The 22,467-nt window shown below is 41.7% G+C and overlaps 1 protein-coding gene across 2 annotated transcripts; it reads right to left on the bottom strand.

The window, feature by feature from the left end:
- Positions 1-437: 437 nt before the first annotated feature.
- On the bottom strand, positions 438-5,918 carry TMEM100 (transmembrane protein 100). Of its 2 annotated transcripts, XM_045985469.1 has the most exons (3): positions 5,810-5,918; positions 2,891-3,032; positions 438-1,478 (listed from the first exon to the last, which is right to left on the bottom strand). In XM_045985469.1, the coding sequence occupies exon 3, from the start codon at positions 1,410-1,412 to the stop codon at positions 1,008-1,010; it is 405 nt and encodes a 134-aa protein (XP_045841425.1). In that variant the 5' UTR covers positions 1,413-1,478; positions 2,891-3,032; positions 5,810-5,918; the 3' UTR covers positions 438-1,007. The 2 variants fall into 2 exon arrangements, with proteins under 2 accessions (XP_045841425.1, XP_045841424.1); XM_045985468.1 differs by lacking the exon at positions 5,810-5,918 and having other exon boundaries at positions 2,891-3,097.
- Between the last annotated feature and the right edge of the window lie 16,549 nt (positions 5,919-22,467).

Here is a 22,467-nt window from a genome sequence, read left to right as displayed (position 1 = left end):
TTCTTAATTGTGAATGGCATAGAAGTGTTTAGAATGTAGTTAACAATAATTCATATTATTCTTCACAAGTCATAAAGAATGATACAATAAAAAATAAAAATCCTCTAGATAAGCTAGGGAGAAGCAACATGCCCATTTGAGAGAAATGTATTTGAGATGTTTCCAACAAGGCAAGGGAAGATGGGCAATTTGGAACTACAAGAAACATAACTACAACAGCAACAAGCATTTAAGAAATTTCAGCAGCAGTATTTATTATTTTGAATGAAATGTACATTAGACTTTATATAAAAATCAAAAGTGCTAGGTTGGATTATTTTAACATTAACTTAACCCCCCATGTCATTTAGTAGCTATGTCTTTTACCTTTTAACTTCCGACTCATTACAATCATCTAAAACTGTCCAATGTTAAAACATAAAAAAATTAGTTTATTCTTTAAGAAAAAGTACCACTGGTGATGAGTTATTAAAAGCAAAAAAAAAAAAAAGATGCCAGAGAATCTACTTATTAAAAAAATTATCACAGAATTTCATAGAAGTATGTAAAATCCGAGATGATTTAGACTCTTGGCAGAATATTTTTTTATGCTACAACTTCTTAAAAGTGTGGGCTTTTGTATTTGTTTTTGTTTTTGTTTTTGAGGCAGGTTGCTGGTATGCCAGAAATATCTATTTTCTCATGTTTCATTGGCTACTTTCCAAGGTGAACTGAACATTGCCTAATGCCATGTACCCCCCATGACCCCTCAAATGTCTAATGTAGAGAAAAAGCTGATTTTTCAGTCTTAGAAATAGCCCTTAGAGTTAAGTTTGTCATTAAAGAAGACACAAGTAGGTTCTTCATAAAACAGAACCCCCTCTACCCTCCCATACTCAGTTCACCCCCATCCCTCTGGTCTACCGCAATGCACCATTCATTCTCTCCCACTCTAGTTCTGGGTGAATTGGATGACACAGGGAGAGGAAGTTTTCCAGGCCACATATCCCATTTGGTCTCATTCAGTCCTAAGCAATCAAGCTTCTCTGATTTGCCACTAGAGCCGTCTGACTCTCCCGTCTCTTGGCTTTCTTGCTCCTCTGCCTCACCTTCCAGCACAAGGCACTGGAGGCTAACAAAAAAAGTCCAGATGACAGGAGGACCAGACCCAAGATGGAGATGATGGAGCCGTGGGAATTGAAGCTGTAAGCCACAGCAGTGACCACTATCCCGGCAATGAGGACCACCACGGCGAACGGAATGATGCAGCGGTAACAGGAGAGCTCAGCACCGCCTGTAGCAGCTGTCAACTGAATCTCCCTGACCAAGGGGACCGTGGTGACCACCACTTCGCTGTTGGGGCTCTTCTCCATTGTCACAGGCTTGGAAGACGCTGGGCTTCCCAGGATCTCCTTTATGGGGTCTTCAGTCATTTTTACTAGCGATGTTTCCTAGCTGGGTTCACAGACTAGGCCTGGGAGCTCTCTCCAGAGTGGAAACTGTGGAGGAGACAGAACATACCAGGTAAATGCCTCAGAGTGAGCCCTGTAAGTAGAAGTAAAGAGCTGGGGCAACATCTCTTGGGTTCTTTTCTAGGACACACAGATGCATGTGAAAATCAGCTTTTATATTTTCTTTTCCTGACTGTTTGCATTCTCTTTGCAAAACGCAAGATAAAATGATAGCCATAAAAAAAGGGAAGATATAAAAAGCAGGAAGCACTTTACAGCGTTCAATATACTCCTGACGATCTACAAATGTTTTACAAGGCTTTCCGCTCTGTCTATTGCTTCTCATTCCTCTAAACACACAGAAAAGTCTTAATCCTAATCCAAAAGACAGCCTCCTTCATGGGCAGAATGCACTATAAACAATCCTTCAGACAGTTCATTCCAAAACTCATAGCAACTTAGACTCTGCCAATGTTTTCAGGCATAACATGCATTCCAAACTATCACCAATTCACTGCCCACCAAATCACTGTCAAGACCAGCAGCCAGTGTACAAATGATGTTCTTCTATAGCAGATGCCTGTAAGTCTTCATTGTTGTAACTGTTTAACAGTGCAATATGTGCCCTGGGACCACGGTAGGGGTGCAGGTCAGCAAAAATTCAGCAGCAGTGAGAATAGGATTTGTGATCTGAAATGGGGCAATACCTTCCAATCCATTTGAAAAAGGAGGAGCAGGGGGAAAGTTCAGTTTTGAAGAATATAATTTTGTACTTATATTAACTCTTAGAATAACGAGCTATCAATTCAAAATTTTCCATGGAACTCAACAAGGAATTTCAACACTATGCAGACCATGACATGTATTAAAAAATAAGCATGCTAGATTTTCAGCAAAATTTTAGACTTTCTTGATTTTCCCATGCCCTTGCTGCCCTTTCTGGATATTTCTGGATAGCAGAACATTTTAGGACAAAATCTGAAACACTTGGTCAAAAGCATCTGGTTGAAAGGCTGCCTAGGAGAAATCAGTGAATGCTCTTGTCTGCTGTTCAGACATGTTAAGTCATTCTCTTTTGTCCCTGAGAAGCGATGGAGCAGCCAAAGAATCGAGCAGTTGCAGTCACTGAAGAAATTTAGAGGAAGATTCTTGAGACTGTTTCAATGAGATTAATATTTTGAACATATGAAGCATCCACTGAAAACAGATTCAAGCCCAAATTCAACATATCACTCCCTGTGCAATGAAGCTAGATGTTAGAACTGCCTGCCTGCATATAATTTTTAGTCACCAAATTAATCACTGCTGTCCAGCGATACCCTAGTATCATCATTTCACCAGTAAAAGGGTATTTGAGGTTATATAAGAAAGCAAAAAAAAAAAAAAAAAAAAAGGCCCTCAACGCTGAGGCATAAGTTAACTTGCAAATGAAGATCTGTCCCCAGAGGACATACACATACCTCAGAGAAAAGCAATCCATTACCAGGGGAGCCACCGGACTTGGGAGGGAAGAAACAGCAGTGCTTGAGCTTCTTCCGTCAACTTCTGGGAAAAGAGCCTGTAATAGCACGTCTGTCAATAATGACAGGACAAGAATCTGCTCTGGGGAAAAGAAAAGATAGAAAAATACTGTGCCGTGTGCTTGGTTTCAGATCCTGGAGTTCCTTCTTTCGCTCTACCTCTGTTCCTAAATGACGCTTGTCTTTCCCTCTCTCTCTTTTTATTTCCTCCCCCTCCGGATTGCCCCTCCCTGTCATTTTTTTTTTTTTCTTCGTTCTCTTCCTTGCCAGCAGATTTCGAGTTTTGGCTTTCCCCAACTCTGCTCTGTGACATGATAAGTCAGAATCATTCTAGAGTCCCCAGAGACAGGAGCCAGCTTTTACTTTTATTTCTTTTGCAGCATTTACTAAGTAGATGGCTTTGCATTACTCATTTTTTCCCCCAGCTAACCTCCAGATCTTCCACCCATCAGGCATTTTCATAAGAAAATCCCAGAGTCAGCCTTGCAGACCCAACTGAGGGGACAGAGCCGATGGGACAGACACTTTAGGGCAGCAGGAACAGCTGTGAAGTCATGGGGCAGCTGAATTCAGACTGTAAGCCAGCAAAAATCCATGTTCCTAGGCTTCCCCAGTATTCTTTTTTTATATGTGTGTGGGGCCATCTAAGGCTTAAAACCTCCCTTGTTTGATATTAATTCACTTAAGAATGAGGGTAGGAGATGCCAAACATTTATGGTTGAGGGAGAAACCAATCATCTTGATTTAAACACAATCACTTACTGCTTGTGCTAGGAGGTAAGTACTGTTGGCAATGCTGAAATTATCATCACGATCATCATCACCTCCATCGCTGTCATTTACAGAGCACCTATTATGGATGTGACCCATACAGTGTTCATGCAATAGTGTTAATTCCCACTAGCTTACAAATGAGTTTGTAAATAGTGTATAAATGAGGCTCGGGGGTGGGGGGTTAAATAATCTCATAGAGGTCACGCAGAAAGAAATCCTTGGTTTGAGCCCCAGTCTTTAATGGGCACATAAATCATGTGGAGAGCTCGTTAAGTGTAGACTCTGAGTTAGTAGATCCTGGCTTATGCCATGACGTCTGCTGCTCTTTGGCCCACTTTTAGGAACAAGATATTTGAAACATTCAAGGACACATGGCTTGATGCATCCCACTCTCAGACAATGAAGTTAAAGGTTTATATTCACCTATTCCCCAAGTGGCCTTACAGGTTTATACTTTTTTTTTTTTTTTACAGATAAGCTATTTGAAATTTTAATGCCCCAGATTGCCCTTTTGAGAGAAAAATGAGATAATACTGGGATACTTATAAGCTCGTCCCTATACTCCTAGAGCTAAAAGTTATCCATCCTCTCTATTTTAATCTGTGCAAGTTGTAATAACTTCTTTTGAATTAATGCAGTGAATCTACAAATGTAAATTAAATCTCAGAAGAGATTTGTTCCGTTCTTTCTCTTGGGTTGTTACATTTCTTTAATTATTGGTGCAGGTCTTGGACATTCCCAGGCATCCCCCTTCTGTTCTAAGATAACCTCCTGCATCTAGTAAAAATACCTTGCTGATTTTGTCTTAAAAGGGGAGAGAACAGAAGTCCTTTTTTTCTAGAATGAAAGTTGGGGAGAGGGCTTCCTCATCTCAAATAAATAAATAAAGTTGAAAAGTCCCTGAAGTTTGACTTCACTGACTCAGGGGAACCCAGCGTGCTGAGAACAGTGACTACCTGGAGGTCCTCCTAGCTGCCATCCTTATACTTTTAAAATGTGGGGCCACAAGAGGCCATCATCCGGGAAAAATGCTGTCATTTGGTGTCAAGGATAAGGGATGCTTAGGACCCGGGCTTCTCAGCACCTGGCCAACATTACCCTGGGAAGATGGTGATATGGAGGCTGCTGGCTACATACACTAGAGGCTTTGGGGATACTCCTAACAAAAGCATCAGTCCCTCCCATCTGTAGACTGTGACCTTTGGGCACAGTTCCTCTCTATCTCCTAGCATAGGTCTCCTCCCCCCCCCCCCAAATAATCCAATAAACCCACTGAAACTCTCAATATCACCTTTCCTTGTTGAATATCATATTCCCCTTTTACTAAAATCAAAGGGACATGAATCATACTTTTGCCAGAGAGAAACCAGAGGCAGCCTTTTCCCACAGTGAGCCCTTGGCTGAATCTATAATAAGGGACAGTCAGTGTATCTGTGTGCTAGGAACGGGGGCAAGTCTGTCACTACTTGTAACACCAAAGCATTCTTCAGCCTTTCCAGGCTCCAGGCATCTCATTCTTCAGAGAGAGTATGCATATGCCTATATACACAGATGCACATCTCCAGACTCCATAAGTAGACAGTTGATGACTTGTATTGATAAATACAAAGACGAAGAAAGTTTTGGGATAAAACAGAAGTTGTATGCGAAGAATGGGCACCAACCATTATACCTACTGCGACATACAGTTTCAACTGACTTTTACCTCTTCGAATTGAAATTCAGGGAGAATTCCTAGTCATCAATGCTTGATGTCTTTGAATATTTTTACCTGCTTCCACTCTGTGCCTATAAGATGTTAAACCCCCTTGGGAATTGCTTAAGGGACACTTGCCCCCAAATGCACAATATTCTCTACAATGCAACCAGTCTTCTTTCTGCAAGCCTTTCAGAAGGAAGAAGAAACCTTTCTGGTTCTTTTTATAACACATGGCTCTAGGAGATTCCTTTAAGTTTGGGGAACTTTTCAGAAAGCTTCCAGTGCTTGAATTGAGTCGATACCCCGCCACCACCCCCTACTACCCCTCTGTAGTCATTCAATAGTGTTCTCCCAGATCTTTCAGAAAGCAAGGCAAAGATTCTTACCTTTCCCAGCCAGAATCCGACTGAGACAGCTGCCAGCTCCGGCCAACAGCAACCCAGAGAGGGGGATGCAAATCACCACACTAGGGACCGTAGACAAAGTACTCAATAAGGCTGAAACACAATTAAGGGACCGGAGAAAACTTGGAGAGAGGAAATCCTTTAAGTGCTGCTGCATTTTGTTCTGTTTCCCTCTGTGAGAATGTCATCCATGTTTTTAAAAAGGGAACCAAGTTTGAAAAGAATGCCCTGCTTTGTTTTACGCTCTTTATAGTCTCATTCAGGCTTTTCATTTTCATTTTCAAGATGTTCCCTACCCAAAGCCCCCATCCTGATAGTCCTCTGCCCTACTTGGAACCTGCAGAAAAGAATTTGTCATCTTTGTTCTATACTCCCAGACAGGCTCGTGTGGGGGGTGAAGGTGGGGATAGGTGGGGGGGCAGGTGGTTCGGGAGATATGGGGGCAAGGGGTGTAAACTAATCTCTTTCGTCCTGATATGCAAGTAAGCAGAGGGGTAATTGGAGAGGAGGATTCATGGCGAAAATGGCATGTGGTCCGTGTGTGGACTCTGTCCCTAAAGTCCCAGTCAGTAGTGGTCTGATCAGTGCTCTTCATCAGAGGATGGCAAGGCACCATGGAAATGATGTTTTACTGGAAAATCACATTTCTGAGGAGCTGAACTCCTAATCAACATATAATTTCCAGGCTTCAGCATCAGTCTGGTGCTGGGAAATTGAAACCACCCTGCAACATGTAACATTTCCATCAAAGGCATCAGCAGAGCTTGCTGTTCTGGAGAGAATTTCCCCAAATTTGAAAAATCTTATTTCATTCAGAAATTAGATTAGGAACAACGCTGTTTAAGTGCAGAGGATACAGAAGTGGAGGAGGGCATGCAAGAAGGTGATGACATAGAGGAGATTTCGTCCCTTTCCCTTAGATAGAAGCCAAGGTTCAGTCTCTGGGCTGGAAAGGGGGGCATTTTGATTTTGCCATTGCCTTTATGCTGTTGAAGACCTGGAAACTGCTCCTTTGGGAGCACACAAGCTTTGCATTTTGTGAAGAGCACCCCCATGTGTATTCAATTACTCGCCCATATTTACTTTCAGTTTGCTTTTGCTTGGGGTGGTTGAGTTGGCTAATTTCTAGCAGCTCTGAAGATGCCAGGTCCTTCCGGCACTCTGTCCAATCACTGCATGCCTTTGATCTGGGTCATCACCCAGTCCAATTGGATTCAGTGAGCTTTGGGAAGCTGGCCAGTTTTTCTTCTTTGCAGTGCTTCTTTTAAGGGTGTGTCTGCATTTATGTTCTGAAATCACTAACAATTTGGAAAGTGATCTGTGCGTGTGTGTTCATTTTGGATAACAGGTCATGTTATTACTGCTTTCCCCACACCACTCCCCACCCCCAGGCACTTTTCTTTGAGCTCTGGGACATTAAATAGAGAGAGCTGATAGAACCAAGAGGAACAATGGATATGCCTTAGATATAAATATATATTTTACTATTTGCTGATCAATATCCAGCTACCGGAAACTCATGAAGTCCATGTGAGTACAGAAGGGAAAACATACCTCTTTCAGATACGTACCCTGCTCACCATTCTCTTACCCATTTTGTTCTGAGTAACTATGAATGATCATATAAACATAAAAAAACAGAGTTGCTAAATCAAATGACACAGTGGAACCTTAGGGAGGGCTGAGTAAATCACCTCCCACTTCAACAAGGAGCTAATGGGCACTCCAGCCTCAGATGAGAATTGATTTTCTTGTTTCAAAATCTGAATATATGTCGAACCTGCTGTATTCCTGATACATCCCCCTGTATCTTGCATAATCCTTTGTATTTATGTATTACTACTCTTTAGAGCCCTAAGATGAGGAACCTCAAAGGTCAAGAGTTATAGAAAATTGGACTGACATTTTCCCAAACAGGTACATACCGCTTGGGTCAGCCTTCCCTAGTAGACTATGGGAATATGTGGGAAGCCCACCATATTTGCCTTTTTTCCAGGACAGGAAAAGGAAGGGGTAAGAATGATCTCACTCCTTTGCCACTCCTCTTGATACTTGATAGTATGAGATCTTACTATGCCTCTTTACAGAAGCCATCTCCCCCTAGCCTCTGATGAGAAATGTCCCTTGTCTTGTCCATAAAATAATTGGGGTGCCTGTTGTGTGACCTCAGTCTGCTCCTGATCAGCACATAATTTCCAGGCTTCAACATGAGTCTAGTGCTGGGAATTTGAAACCACCCTACACCAGGTAAAATTTTCTGAAAATGACTGATCTGTGACATCCTGTGAGGATCAGTTAGCTTTCCTTTGTTCCACATCCATAGAGCAGGATACACATTCTGACCCAATTAGCCATCTCTCAGTTGTGTCATGATGGTCTTAAAATGACCCACATAGGATGGGTACATCAGGGCTGGCCTTTCCCCCACGTCACGAAAGCTACAGTTGAAACTATAGACTTTAAGCTCTCTCTATATGGGCGAGAGGGACATCAAGTAAATTGTCATGAATAGTTTTTGTCAACTTTCAGTTATCAGCAACTCATTAAACCCATGTGAGTATAGAATGGAAACATGGTTGTAGAAGCAGAGGTTTAGAGGAAATCACTGTTTCCAGGTTTAAGGCCAGAGTCCGGATGCCTTGGTTGTGTGAGCTGTGCCCCATACTCCCAGGGAACACTCCCAGGGAGGAGAGGAGGAGCATGTTAACACTTGCTTGGTGCCTAGTGTACACCCCCTGTAACACAGATCCCATCTCAGGCGTTCATATTTTCATTTCGCTGATGGAGAAACTGAAACTCAAAAGGGTTAAGTACTTGCCCAGGATCTACTACTAGGGAGAGAGGCAAAGCCAGGATTCCAGTCTGAGTGCCGCTTTCTCCTGTGCTGTGCTGGGAGGACTCTGTTGGGTAGGATTATTTATGAGGTTGTGTGTCTCTTCCTAACTTCAGAGGGCGTCCTATTTTCTTGGGTTCGGGATGACATAGTCTCACTAGGTTTCATTTTGGAAAAGTGTTTTGAGAAGGAGTACCTATTGCTTCTAGGATGATGAAACCATGTATGTTGCCTCATAAGCATCTGGGATTTGAAATCGAGTTCTGTTACTAAGCAGATTTGAGGAGGTTTAAGACACAGGTCTGGTACCAGTGGAATCTGTGCCAGATGCCACAGCAGTAGGGACGTTTCAGATGTCACCCAGGCTATTCCTGAGCTTTCATGAACATTAAGTTGCACTCATTTTTACTATACTCTTCTCAGGTGCCAGGGATTTGTTTAATGCTCTAAGTTGAGAAGGTACAAACCAGTAAATAAAGCACGGTCTCTGCTCTCAGGGAGCCCACAGCCTAGGACAGGAAAACCACAGGGCAACCTATGTGAGTGACCTTTTTACTAGAGGGAATAACAAACTGCTATAGGGAAGCCCAGGGAAAATCAAGTTGGTTTAGTGTAGGTGGGAGGGAAAGCTTGATGGCAAGCAGACATCGGGAGTATTTTTTAAAAAATATTTTATTTATTTATTTGAGAGCAAGAGAGAGCACAAGCAGGGGGAGAAGCAGGCTCCCTGCTGATCAGGGAGCCCAATGTGGGGCTCGATCCCAGGACCCTGGGATCATGACCTGAGCCCAAGGTAGACGCTTAACTGACTAAGCCACCCAGATGCCCAGACATTGAACATATTATAAGTAGGGAAGGAGAGAAGGTGATTAGAGGTGGAAGGATGCATATAAACATAGCTCAGAAAAGTAGGGGTCTTGTGTAGAGAGCTTGGAGTAGCCCTTGTGGCTGACTTGTAGAGCACCAGGGACAGACAGAGAGCAGTCCGAATTAAGACTGGAAAGGGTTTATTTTTTTATTTTTTTATTTTTTTTTTAAGATTTTATCTATTTTATTTGACAGAGAGAGAGATCACAAGTATGCAGAGAGGCAGGCAGAGAGAGAGGAGGAAGCAGGCTCCCTGCGGAGCAGAGAGCCCGATGCGGGGCTCGATCCCAGGACCCTGAGATCATGACCTGAGCTGAAGGCAGCAGCTTAATCCACTGAGCCACCCAGGTGCCCCTGGAAAGGGTTTATGATGAGAGTATGGGCTCAATGTCAAGGCGGGACTGTATTCTGAGAATAGTGTTTTTTGAGCAGAATGGCATGCTGAGCTCTCTGCATTATCGCAGGTAGCCTGACATGAGAATGTGAAATGCAACTTGGAAAGTAAAAATGGGCAAGTCAGAGAGTATGACTGGGACACCAGTTAGGAAACCTCTATCCAGGTGAAAGGGCTAGGGGCCTGATATTAGGAAATGTGGGCAGGTCTGAAGACACCATAATGGGCAAAAGCAGCAGAACTTGGCAATGAATTTTCCGTGAGGGAGGTTATCAAGGGAGAGGGAATGGTAAGGTTTTAAGGCCTAAGCAATTAATCGCTTGGTGATACTGTCACCAGAAACAGAAGGCCAGGACGAAGAGCAGGTAGGGTGGAGGATGCATGCTGGATTTTGCTAGCACAGCCGGTCACTCCTCCAGTGGAGATGCATTATTGCCTACCTACTAATTCGTGAACCAGTATCTGACCTGCCAAATAATGTCATTATTAGCTGACAGGTAAATTTGCCTCTAAAATTATGAATGAATTTATAATTTACTTCATTCCATACATGTACACACAATTGCTCACACATATACAATATACACACATGACTTGACATTGCTAACTTTTTTTATACAGTGAGAAAGTCAATATTTTAAGAATTCCAATTTGATGGCTAAAATGAACCAGTCAGGAAATGACAGGTGTTGGCGAGGATGCAGAGGAAAGGGAACTCTCCTACACTGTTGGTGGGAATGCAAGCTGGTGCAGCCACTCTAGAGAACAGTATGGAGGTTCCTCAAAAAGTTGAAAATAGAGCTCTCCTACGACCCAGCAATCGCACCACTGGGTATTTACCCTAAAGACATAAATGTAGTGATCCAAAGGGGCACGTGCACTCGAATGTTTATAGCAGCAATGTCCACAATAGCCACACTAGGGAAAGAACCTAGATGTCCATCAACAGATGAATGGATAAAGAAGATGTGGTATGTATATATACACAATGGAATACTATGCAACCATCAAAACCCCCAAGTCTTGCTATTTGCAATGACATGGATGAAACTAGAGGGTATTATGCTAAGAGAAATAAGTCAGAGAAAGACAATTATGATCTCTCTGGCATGAGGAATTTGAGAGGCAGGGAGGGAAAAAAATGAAATAAGATGGGATCGGGAAGGAGACAAACCATAAGAGACTTTTAATCTCACGAAACAAACTGAGGGTTGCTGGGGGCTGTGGGGGTAAGGATAGGGTAGTTGGGTTACAGACATTGGGGGGGGTATGTGCTATGGTGAGTGCTATGAAATGTGTAAGCCTGATGATTCACAGACCTGTAGCCCTGGGGCAAATAATACATTGTACGTTAGTGAAAAGAAAAAAAAAAGAATTGCAATTCAAGCCTTTGGTTGTCCTGACTATATGCAAAGAATATATTGATCCCATTTTAAAGTTCAATTTTAAACTTTTTGAAAATGTTAACATAAATAGCAATTCCTTCGTATAGGTGTGTACTACAAACAAACAAACAAACAGAAAAACCCCACAGATGTTTTCTGGGAATGAAAGTGTTTTCTCCTGCATTGATCACTACCCCAAGCAAGGGACTACTCATGTTTGAAGACTAAATGAGGAAGTTCCATCTCCCCATATCACAGGTGGAGAACAGCCTTTGTCTTACCAAGAACTAATTTTACCCCCCAACAACAACAACAACAAAACCAAAACAACAAAACAAGAGGAAAAAAAAACAAGAGGAAAAAAAAAAAAAAAACAAGAGAGAGAGAGAAAAAAAAAGGCAGCCCAAACTCTCTGTGGATTTCTTTAGAAATGTCACGTTTGGTCCTCAAGCAATGTAAGCAAGCCTTTGTATTGGGGTTTACAAAGATCATATTGAACGGAAAGTCTCCTACATCCTCAAGGACGGTATCAACAATTGTGTGTGCTCAGAAAGTCTTTGCCAAATGAATGAACAAATAAATAAAAGACTGACTGCCCACTGAAATCAGATATAAACTTGGAAACTCAGAACATTATTCAAACGGATAATTTCAAAGTGACTCGATATTTAGTGCTAAGTACATTAATTATTCAATTACTACTGGCGTTTTTTTAGTAGTCTTTGGATGGTAGGTACCATGTAGATCCAGCCACAGACTTCACCTAATAATAAACATATTTACTGAGCACTTTCCTTATGTTATATACCTTTTATAGATTTATTATTTCATTTAATACTCACAAATAATCCAGGAGTTCATGCTAGAAATAGTTCCATTAAACAAGAGAAGCCGTGAAGGGACTTGCCTGGGGAAGTCATCGTTTGGAAAATGGTAGAGTCCAGGGTTAGAATCAAAGCCTGTTTGACTCCAAAGTTTCCCCTTAATCCCTGTGCAATATTGTTTCTGTGTTCAGTTGATGTGCACACTTTCTGTTGCTCACAAGGAGTTTATATTTCATCCAAAATAAACTCTTGAGTTTTGAAATGATTGTTTTGCCAGAAGAAACACACAGTCACCTTCCCATAGAAACTTCCCATAGAAGGGCCCACTGATGGAGAGTCGGGTCAGCTCAAGAGACTGTTTGAAAACATTTTTATCCACTCACAATCTGATATCCACAATGTGGGTGGGTAGTGGGAAAGGGAGCCATTTGCCCAGCTGGATTTCATTCAAAATAGAACTATTTATCTTATGAGTTTATCTTATGGAACAATGCAGAGAAGAGATCTCTTCTTTCTTTCTTCAGATAAAAATTTAAAAGTTTTGCTTCAGAGAGGAGATGGTACCTTGCCGTCTCCTTTTTGTTTACTTAAATAAACTGTACAGGAAACAGGCATCATTGTCTTTGTAAAAGCAGTTGTAAAGCTTGGTCAAACTAATGATCCCAAGACAGCAGAGTGGCCACAGAACAAGAACAGTGTTTCTTCTGTTGGTGTCTTGAGGGGCACCCAAGTTCACTTTCAACTCCAACTGGCCACTTGAGCTTTGTGGGTAAAGCTGCCATCGATAACATCGATAATTGGATGATTTCCAATGTGATGGGCTCAGGAGTCTCAGGAGAAGCTCTCTTCCCTTATTTCTTGGTATTTATTTTCCAAGTTAAACTTAGTTTGGAAAACTTTCTTCATAGTTACAGTTTAATTCAATCTTTTTTTTCCTGGGGTCACAGGGTAAGGTTTTGGATCACTTCCACAACAAAATGAACATCTCTGGCTCTCTACTCTGGTTGTGCAATGAAAACAGCCATGAACAGAAAGTCAGGAAACTTGGACTTGAATCTTCTTTCCTTTGTTTCAGAGTGTCGTCTGTCAGACTTCAGGGTCTCTTCTGCAGATCTTTTACTATTCTTTCCTTTTATTCTATTTTTAAAAGTCCTATTTGGGTTCATAATATCTGAGAACATAGACAAGACAGCTTGGGGGAAACCGCTAACACTACGACCCAAGCTACCAGAACAGCTGTAGGAAGGCTTTAAAAGAAAAAAAAAAGCCCTGGTTCAGCATCTGTCAGCAAAGCCATTGACCTTTCACTGTGTATATTCATCTATTTCCCAGTGAAGAGAGTTACAGACATCTGGCTCAGAGGCTGACCACAGTACAAAGGTTTTCTTCAGTTCCAGTCAGAAATTCTAGGTTTGCAGCAATCACACACTAATCTCCACTCTTGCTGATCCAAAGCCAGTGCAGTAGGGACTGTGGGGTGTCCAAGGAGATCAGTAACAAGATAAATAGTAAATTGAATTTGGAAGTCAAGCAGCAGGGTTCCAGATTTCCACTTGGGGAGCATTATTCTGCTGTAACTGACATGACATGACATGACGTAAGTTGGAGACCTCAGTTCACAGTTTTATGTGACAGGACACAGGAGTGGCCGGCGTTAGGGAGGACTGATAGGAAAGCCTAATGGTGAGTTTCTCTGGGAACAGGAAGCAGGGACAGCTATACCAATGAGGCTCTGGGACAGAGAATTGTGACAGGTTTTGTAGAGCAACTGGGCTCTCCAGAAGCTGCCAGAAGGGTATCACACAGAGCGTGCAGTTTGTAAGCACTTCTCCCCTCCCAGGCCACAGGATCCAGAAAGAGCAGCTGTGCCATTTGCTGTGTGACTTGCCCTGACTCAGTGGATTCCTACTGTTCCCAGTTCACGTTCTCACGTTTATAGGTTAGAGCCAAGAGAAGGATAGCCTGTATATACTTCTCTTTCTAAAATTCCTTTTTATTTTCTTTAGGATGGGATCACAGTCTTAGCACCACCGAGTATATTCTGTACCCCAGCAAGGATTTGAACTCCCTGCATCAGAACCGCACAGCATACTTGTCAAAAACACAGGCTTCGGGGCACCTGGGTGGCTCAGTGGGTTAAGCCGCTGCCTTCGGCTCAGGTCATGATCTCAGGGTCCTGGGATCGAGTCCCACATCGGGCTCTCTGCTCAGCGGAGAGCCTGCTTCCCTTCCTCTCTCTCTGCCTGCCTCTCTGTGATTTCTCTCTGTCAAATAAATAAAATCTTTAAAAAAAAAAAACAAAAAACAAAAACACAGGCTTCTGGGCTCTAGCCCAGACGTGTTGCATGACGGCCTCGGGATGTTCGGTGTGCATGTGTGTGTATGGGAATCTGTATGTCTTTGAAAGGTCAGGAGTCTGCATTGTTTTATATGTGTCCCTGATGAAGTTTGAGATCCTCTGCTTGATGCTAGTATAGCAAGCCATTGAGTACTGGAGCCTAACCACAGGACTCCTCTGGGTAAAACCTATCAATGGTATCTCTTCATGGAAGGTTTGGAACCTCAGCATGACACACAGAGCACAAAGCCCCTTCCTCCTCACCCTCTGCTCCAGCTTGGATCAAATGACAAATTACAGCTACCACATGCTTTGTTCCCCATGACTTGCTGATTTACACTCCTTGAGACTCACAGTGATGTGTACTGCTCTTTCCCGACTACCTCAAGTATCCCCTTCACTGATAAGTCCTCCTCCCTCTTCAGATCAGGTAGGCTTCAGTTCCCTTCTACTGTGTCCACTTCTTGCTTGAAGCTAGGGTTTCTTAAGCTGGGCATGATTGATATTTGGGGCTGGATGGTTCTTTTTTGTGCAGGGGCTGACTTGCTCATTGTAAGATGTTTAGCAGGTTCCTGGCCTCTACCCACCAGATGCAGGTGGGAACCCCCGAGCTGAGAACCAAAAACGTCTTTGGACATGGCCAACTGTCCCCTGGGTGGGAGATTGTAGCAGATTGAGAACACTGCTCTACTTACATGTAGTCCTCACCAAATTATGTAGGAAGTAGCTGTTTGCTTATTTATCTCCTCTAAGAGTCTGAGTTCATGTGCAGGGCTATACAGAATTTATCCTTATGACCCTTGTGCCAAAGCATAACACCCAATGCATACAGTAGGCATATAATACACATTTCCTCCGTAGCAAAACTTTGAGGTGCCAGGTGTCAGAAGATCGAGATTTTAGCTTATTTCGGTCAGCTTTGCTGCTTAAAATGTCCCGACTGGGGGCACCTGGGTGGCTCAGTGGGTTAAGCCGCTGCCTTCGGCTCAGGTCATGATCTCAGGGTCCTGGGATCGAGTCCCGCATCAGGCTCTCTGCTCAGCAGGGAGCCTGCTTCCCTCTCTCTCTCTCTCTCTGCCTGCCTCTCTGCCTACTTGTGGTCTCTCTCTGTCAAATAAATAAATAAAATCTTTAAAAAAAAAAATGTCCCAACTGTGGAGAAATCAAGTAGCATCTCTGTGCTCTGGTTTCCCTCATTTGACTCTGGTTCTTTTCTGCTTTGTGCTGGGATGGGTGCTTCTTGGTATGCTGACCTTTAATATCAGTGGTAGGAAATTAGACAGGTTTTGCATCTGCAAATGCTCAGGATTCACAGTATTAGTAGGGAGACTAATTCACTCTGAAGGATGATTTCCCCTCCCTCTAATTTACCCTATGAAATGCTTCTCCGCTTATTTCATTATCTTCAAGAAGAAATTCTCTCTCTCTCTCTCATTCTGTTTACTTACTTTATGACTTCCTTTTATATTCTGAGCATTCCATCAGTGTGACTTCTGTGTTCTCCCAGCACTGTGGTGGGCTGGTTTATATATCTTGCTCCCTTCTTTGAGCAGAGGAATTAGTTTCCAGATTGAGTTCATCTGAGAAAAAGCCCTGTTGCAGGGAAGTGTGGACTCTGCCACCACCAGCTCCCCTCCCGCAGTGCTGGCTAGGGCTTTCTGTTAACCATTTTGTGCCCCGAACATGGAGGCTACGGAAAGCACTGACAAATTGTAAAATTCTACGCAGGGGGTGGGGGCTTGAAAATCATCTAGTCTAGCTCTTTCGTTTTCAAGTTGGGAACAGTGAAGCCTGAACAGATCTGGGGACTCACTCATTACTATTTTCTTTGCAGTTTCTTATGATTTCAAAAAGTCAATCTCAATCATTCTATTGCTTTCTTAATGCATCACAGCTAATTTTTATTTTCCATCTTTTCCTATACTTCATGATACCCTCTTTAAGCTTAAAATAAGAATTTCCTTTCAATACGGGGTTTGGGGATGTCTCTCATCTGAAAAAGGAGACAAGTGTTTTTTAAATAGTGAGCTCTGTGTATCTAGGTCTGCAGTAGCACATGGTTTAGAGGGATGAACAAGGCTTTGGGTTTTTTTTTCCTACCCCTGAGGGACAGTTCTTTTCATGCAAATTGAAAATAGTTCTATTCTTTTCCTCAATTTTTTTTTCTTACAACTTTCTTTTAAAAACTTCTTAGGTGGATTACCAGGATTTGTTTGTAAGAAGACAGCTGTTGAGAAAATGTGCAGTACTCATTAGCCACTAAAATGTTTTCTATTCGAGAATTTTGGAGAACTTGCAATAGGAATGCACCTGTCAGTTTACCTGAAAAACTCATGGATGTCCTAAGAAACTTGGCAGCCTCTTGCCGCTGGAGAGTCTAGGATTGCTCATTGCTGACCCACAGTGGTGCTTCCTTGGAGACTCAGAGAAGTAAACAAGTACAGTGGGTGGGGAGAGACTGACAAGAATTTCAAACTTTGGTTTGCTAAACAGGGGGGGGCGGGAAGAAGAAGAGCACCATCATCCATAGCCATGATTGTTTCTTTTTTGCCATGATTGTTTCTTAAATGAAAGAGTACTGTTGCTCGAAGACAGAAAACAAAACAGGATTTAATCTCACCACGTTGATTTTACTTTTTCACATTTTGAATGCATGTCTCCAAATGAGCTTGTTGAAACCACCAAACCTAGATTAATTAATCCAAGAATCAGAGATGGGAGTTATAATGTCAAATCCTGTTAAAAAAAAAGGGCTAAAATTATTTGATTTGCCTTCGTGTTAACTATTGCTCATATCATTTGGTTCTCCAGTGGGGCTGAAGTGTTAATTATGTTTGAAGATTTCTAGATTACTAGGGAAACAGCACAGTGGAATCAGTACACCCAGACTCACAGACCTGGGCCGGGGGAGGACTGCTAACTCTGCCACCACATTCCATAGACCACTTAACCTGTTTGTATCTTCCTCTTTAAAAACACAACCTATTTCACAGGGTGTTGCGTAAAATGAAATTATAAATCTCCAAGCACTTAATAAACTACAAAGTGGTCGGCAGCTGTGAGATTTTGTATCTCTAAACTTTGTGGACTTTCTTTCTTTCTTTCTTTTTTTTTTTTTTTTAAATTAAAACCTTATCAGGGTTGTGTTACTCTGTCTACAATGTTGAATGAAATTTATCAACACACACCTTTCATGGGAGACGGCAGTACTTTATAAAGTATGTGTCAGTGCCTGGCATAAAATAGACAATTATTTTTATACCCTTCACCCACTTGGAGTACATGTTTGACTCTCCAGATAATATAAATGCCAAACATTTTGCAATGTAAGTGATCGCCAAGCTGAAATTATATGTCTGTGATCCTTTTGAAAATTTTTTGGATACATGAGTGAACAGGATATCAAAATAACCTTTAGGTTACGGAACCATAAAACCAGCTACACACTAGCTCTTCCACCTTCCTTCCTTCTCTGACTCATCTGCGCCCTCTGCCGACTGAAGACCTGTATTTCATTAGCAAATTTAACTGTTTTGAACAAAGGGATCACAATTTTCCCCAGCCCACGACTGGAAGTCCTAATACACAAATTACCGTTTCAGAGAATCATGGTGTCTTCTCTTTTTCCTTTTAAATAATACCAGGAAAACTTAGTCACAATGTAGAAACTAAATAGGGGTAAGTTTAAATAGAAAATAAAAAATCAAATGTGAAACTCTGCCTTCAATAGTACTGTCAACATTTGCTATAACTTTATTCTATTTTCTCTGTGTAAGATGTGTGTTATTTTTCTTACAAAGATAGGGTTCTGCTGTATATAATTTTTACAAACTTGCTTTTGATACAATTTATAGTAAACATCTTCCCGTGTCAATAAAATAGACCATGAAGTGGCTACTTAGTGTGCCATTGCAAGGATGTCCCATAATACTTTTATATATTTATAAAGTACATGTTCATTCTGGTTTCAGCTTTTCTGATTGCTGGTTTTTTTTTTAATTTTACTCTTATGCCCCATACTGTCCATAAAGATAGGTCAGAAGCTAAAGCAAAAATTGATGATACTTCATAATTAATACTAGGGGGAAAAATGATACACCAGTACCAAGATCTCAATATACTGTATTGTCAAATATTTCTACTGCCTGTTTCCATTTCCTGCACTTACTGCTTATCCTTTTCTACTAACTTGCATTAAAATAAATTTATCATAAGCAAAGAGTGAACATTTTAGAAAGATTTAAAGTCTTTTTCCCAATAAGACTGAAGGAGATATTTCATCTCCAAAATGAGAGTTGACAGCATAAACAAGAAAAAATCAGAGGTCTGGAAAGACCGGGTGAAAATTAGAAATACATTTGCCAAAAAGAAAAAAAGAAATACATTTGCCACGTTCACTCCCAATGAAGGAATGAATGTCCTCTGTCATACTGAGAAAAGTCCAATTAGTGAAGCTGAAGATAAACTTGATAGTTTCCTCAAGACTCACAGGAAATAATAAATAATCAAAAATAATGAGAGAACAAGATAGGAAATAAGCCTGAAAGATGCAGTTTATGCAAAGTAGGAATTCCATAGCAGGAACTGGAACCACGAGAACACAAGCAAAAATAAAAGCAACACAAGAAGAAATTTTTGAGCTAAATAAATATTTCAGTTTGAAGTTTAAAAATGGTTCACTGAAAGTAAATGGAACACATGCCTAGGTATAACCAGGCAAAACTCTTGAATGTAAAAGATAAACTGAACTTTCCATAAGAACAGAGACTCTTATAAGAGTCTAAAATATGTATTTTAGAGAGAAATACAAGCCAAGCCAGTCCCCCTAATACTAAATGCCAATTGTCAATATTTATAGGACTTTGAGGATTAATCAAACTTAAAAATTCAAGAATAATGAAGGCGTACTTTAAAATTTCCCCTTGTAAACTTTTTTGCAGACCTCAAATAAGGAAAACTAGCAAACGCTTCGCTCTTAGTTGTGAAGCAGGGATGGAACTCGACCTGCTGGTTTGCCCTCCCTCCCACAATGCAACCAGAGGTATCTCCTCAGGTACTTTGAAAACCACTGTTCCAGTCCATTTAACAACATGAAATAGGAAAACAATTGGTATAGCTCCTGGAAAAGCTATGGTGAATTTATCATTTTTTCCTCTCTGGAATATGATTGTCTGTATAGAAAACTGAGAACAACTTAAAAACGAAACTAACAAAAGAATTAGTATGGTGGTCAGTTTATACATATATATTCAAATATATGTATACATATATATATGAAGATCAACAGAATATATGCACATATAATTCATATAAATGTGTGTAGATATTCTGATACTGAATATATGAATATCCCATAATAATGAATATCAGAATGCAAAGCAACAGAATTCTATTAATTCACTCAACAGGTGCTTGTAAACCGGCTGTGTGCTAATAACTGGGACACAGTGGTGAGAGGGATGGACACGTGGAGCTTATGCTCTAAGAAACATAAGAAGCATTTCATGGGGAGAAAGATGCTCAGCTAATTACAGATCAAGATCAGTGCTAGAAATAAACTAGCATTTATTTGTTTACCTTTTATTGTTTTCTTCTTGCTCCCACTGGAATGCAGGTCCAATCACAGGTGGAAATCAATTTTTTTTAAGGAGGGGGGGGCAGTGTGAGAGGAAGAGAGAGAATCTTAAGCAGGCTCCATGCCTAGCAGGGAGCCCAGCACAGGGCTCGATCTCAGGCCCCTAGGATCATGTCCTGAGCTGAAATCAAGAGTAAGATACTTAACTGACTGAGCCACCCAGGCGCCCCTGGAAATCAATTTTGTACAGGAAAAAAAGAAGAAAAAAAAAAGCCAGAGGCTGAGATAGCACATAAAAGAGGCTGGAGAAGAAAGGGCTGACACTTCAAAGATGGGAATAAGTGAGGAGTGTGGGGAGGGCGGCTGAGACTGAGAGAAGCTGAGGGGATATGTGGCCTGACCCCAGACACCAGGCAACTGGAGGGCTGGAGGGCAGAGAGGGGAGAATGGGGAAGATGGGACGGGGCACCCAGGAAGGTCTAGTCAGATGGCACAGGATGCTGTAAGCTGGGGTAAGAACTCTGAAAGTTGTTTTACGCAACGTGAAGCCTGTGGACGGTTGTGAGGAGAGGAGTACCAGGAGCAGTGGACTCAGAATTGTATTACAGTGCTCTCTGTCTCTCCATTGGGGGGTGGGGGACTTCTTACCAACTGGTTGGAAGGAGCTCTGGGCAGTCAGGGGAACAGCGATGGTGGCTTTGGCGAGAGTAGGCAGTGCCGATAGAAGAAGTGAACAGGGGCGTCTGGGTGGTTCAGTGGGTTGATCCTCTGCCTTCGGCTCAGGTCATGATCTCAGGGTCCTGGGATCAAGCCCCTTGTCAGGCTCTCTGCTCAGCGGGGAGCCTGCTTCCCCCTCTCTCTGCCTACTTGTGATCTGTCAGATAAATAAATAAAATCTTAAAAAAAAAAAAAGACATGAACAAACCTAAGCTATGTGGAAAGTATAAATAGGAAAAACTGTTGACTAATTGTACACGAGGTTTGAAGGAAAGAAAGCAGTATCAGTGTGAGGTTTCCAGACTTCCAAACAGATCTGCTGGGCATGCCACCATAGGGAGATGGAGGCAAGGAGACGGTGACCCGAATGAGTCCTTTGCTGGATGCAACTGGCCTCAGCTGGGTCGTCTGACTTCACGAAGGATTTAGTCTATATTCTGGGGGAATACAGAGAGGCTTCTGACCCAGACTTGAGACCTGCCCACTGAGAGAGGACTTCAGGTGTGCAGAAAACAAAGGGCAGTGGTGTTTATGCTGATGAGTATCAGCGTGCAGTCTGGGGACCAGAGCCCAAGTGAAATCCTAAACTTTTGTCTGAAATGCCCTAGTGCTGAACTCCGATCCCCCACAGTGACTAGTCAGGGCAGCGGAAGGGCTTGAGAAATACAATACTTCCAGTTCATCTCTGGAATCCCTTTATTGGAAGGAAGGTGGTTGATGACTTTATTCTGTGATCCCTTGCAGAATTCAAACACCTGGTTTTCTGAACTGTCAGTTTTAATAAAGCTCACATGCAATATCTGTCCCAAAAGACAAAGCTATAAACTCATCTTTCTTAACACCTGATTTGTATGTCTTATTTCCCTTATATTAGCAGGCTAAATGGACTAGGAACCTTCAGTCTGTGTGGGGTCTGGTTTGATTAACCAGATAACCAAGTGGTTATCCAAGGTATTATCTCTTTATGCCTTTGTTCTCTTATTCTAATTCTTCCTTATAAAATAAAAGGGGTGCCACAGAAGACCCCTGAATAACCGAAACAATCTTGAAAAAGAAAAAGCTGGAGGCATCACAGTGCCAGTCTATATTGCTATATTGCAAAGCTCTAGTCACAGATACAGTATGGTACTGGTTCCAAAAAGCAAAAGTGATGGACTAGATAATATAGAATACATACATAAAATCATTTCTCAAATTAATTGTTCATGTGTTCATGAGGATGGCAAGCTGAGGATGAGAATTTGCATCTTCTTTGTATCCTGTGATTGCTGTTACGGGCATAAAAGCATAAAAGCTTAGGGGCGCCTGGGTGGCTCAGTCAGTTAAGGATCTGCCTTCAGCTCAGGTCATGATCCCAGGGTCCTGGGATCTACTGAGTCGTGCTCTGACTCCTTGCTCAGCAGGGAGCCCACTTCTCCCTCTGCCTGCCCTTCTCCCTGCTTGTGATAAATAATAAAATCTTTTTTTAAAAAAAGCTCATACTTAAGGAGGATTCAGGTATTGCCTTTAGTTTATTCTTTTATCTACTAATGTACTCACTTATTTGATAAATTTTACTAATCAGTATTTATCAAAGAAGTAAGTACATGAATACATAAATGAGAAAAAATTAAAGGCAATATCTAAATCCTTTTCTGGTATTAAATGTTATAGTTTTATGGCTAGAATGGTTCATAAAAAGTCTTTTAAGAGTGGAAACCCTTACAG

The sequence above is a fragment of the Meles meles genome, chromosome 18 (assembly GCF_922984935.1).
Source record: "Meles meles chromosome 18, mMelMel3.1 paternal haplotype, whole genome shotgun sequence".
Taxonomy (NCBI): domain Eukaryota; kingdom Metazoa; phylum Chordata; class Mammalia; order Carnivora; family Mustelidae; genus Meles; species Meles meles.
The sequence above is the reverse complement of the archived record's forward strand: the minus strand, read 5'-3'. Positions and strand labels throughout refer to the sequence as shown.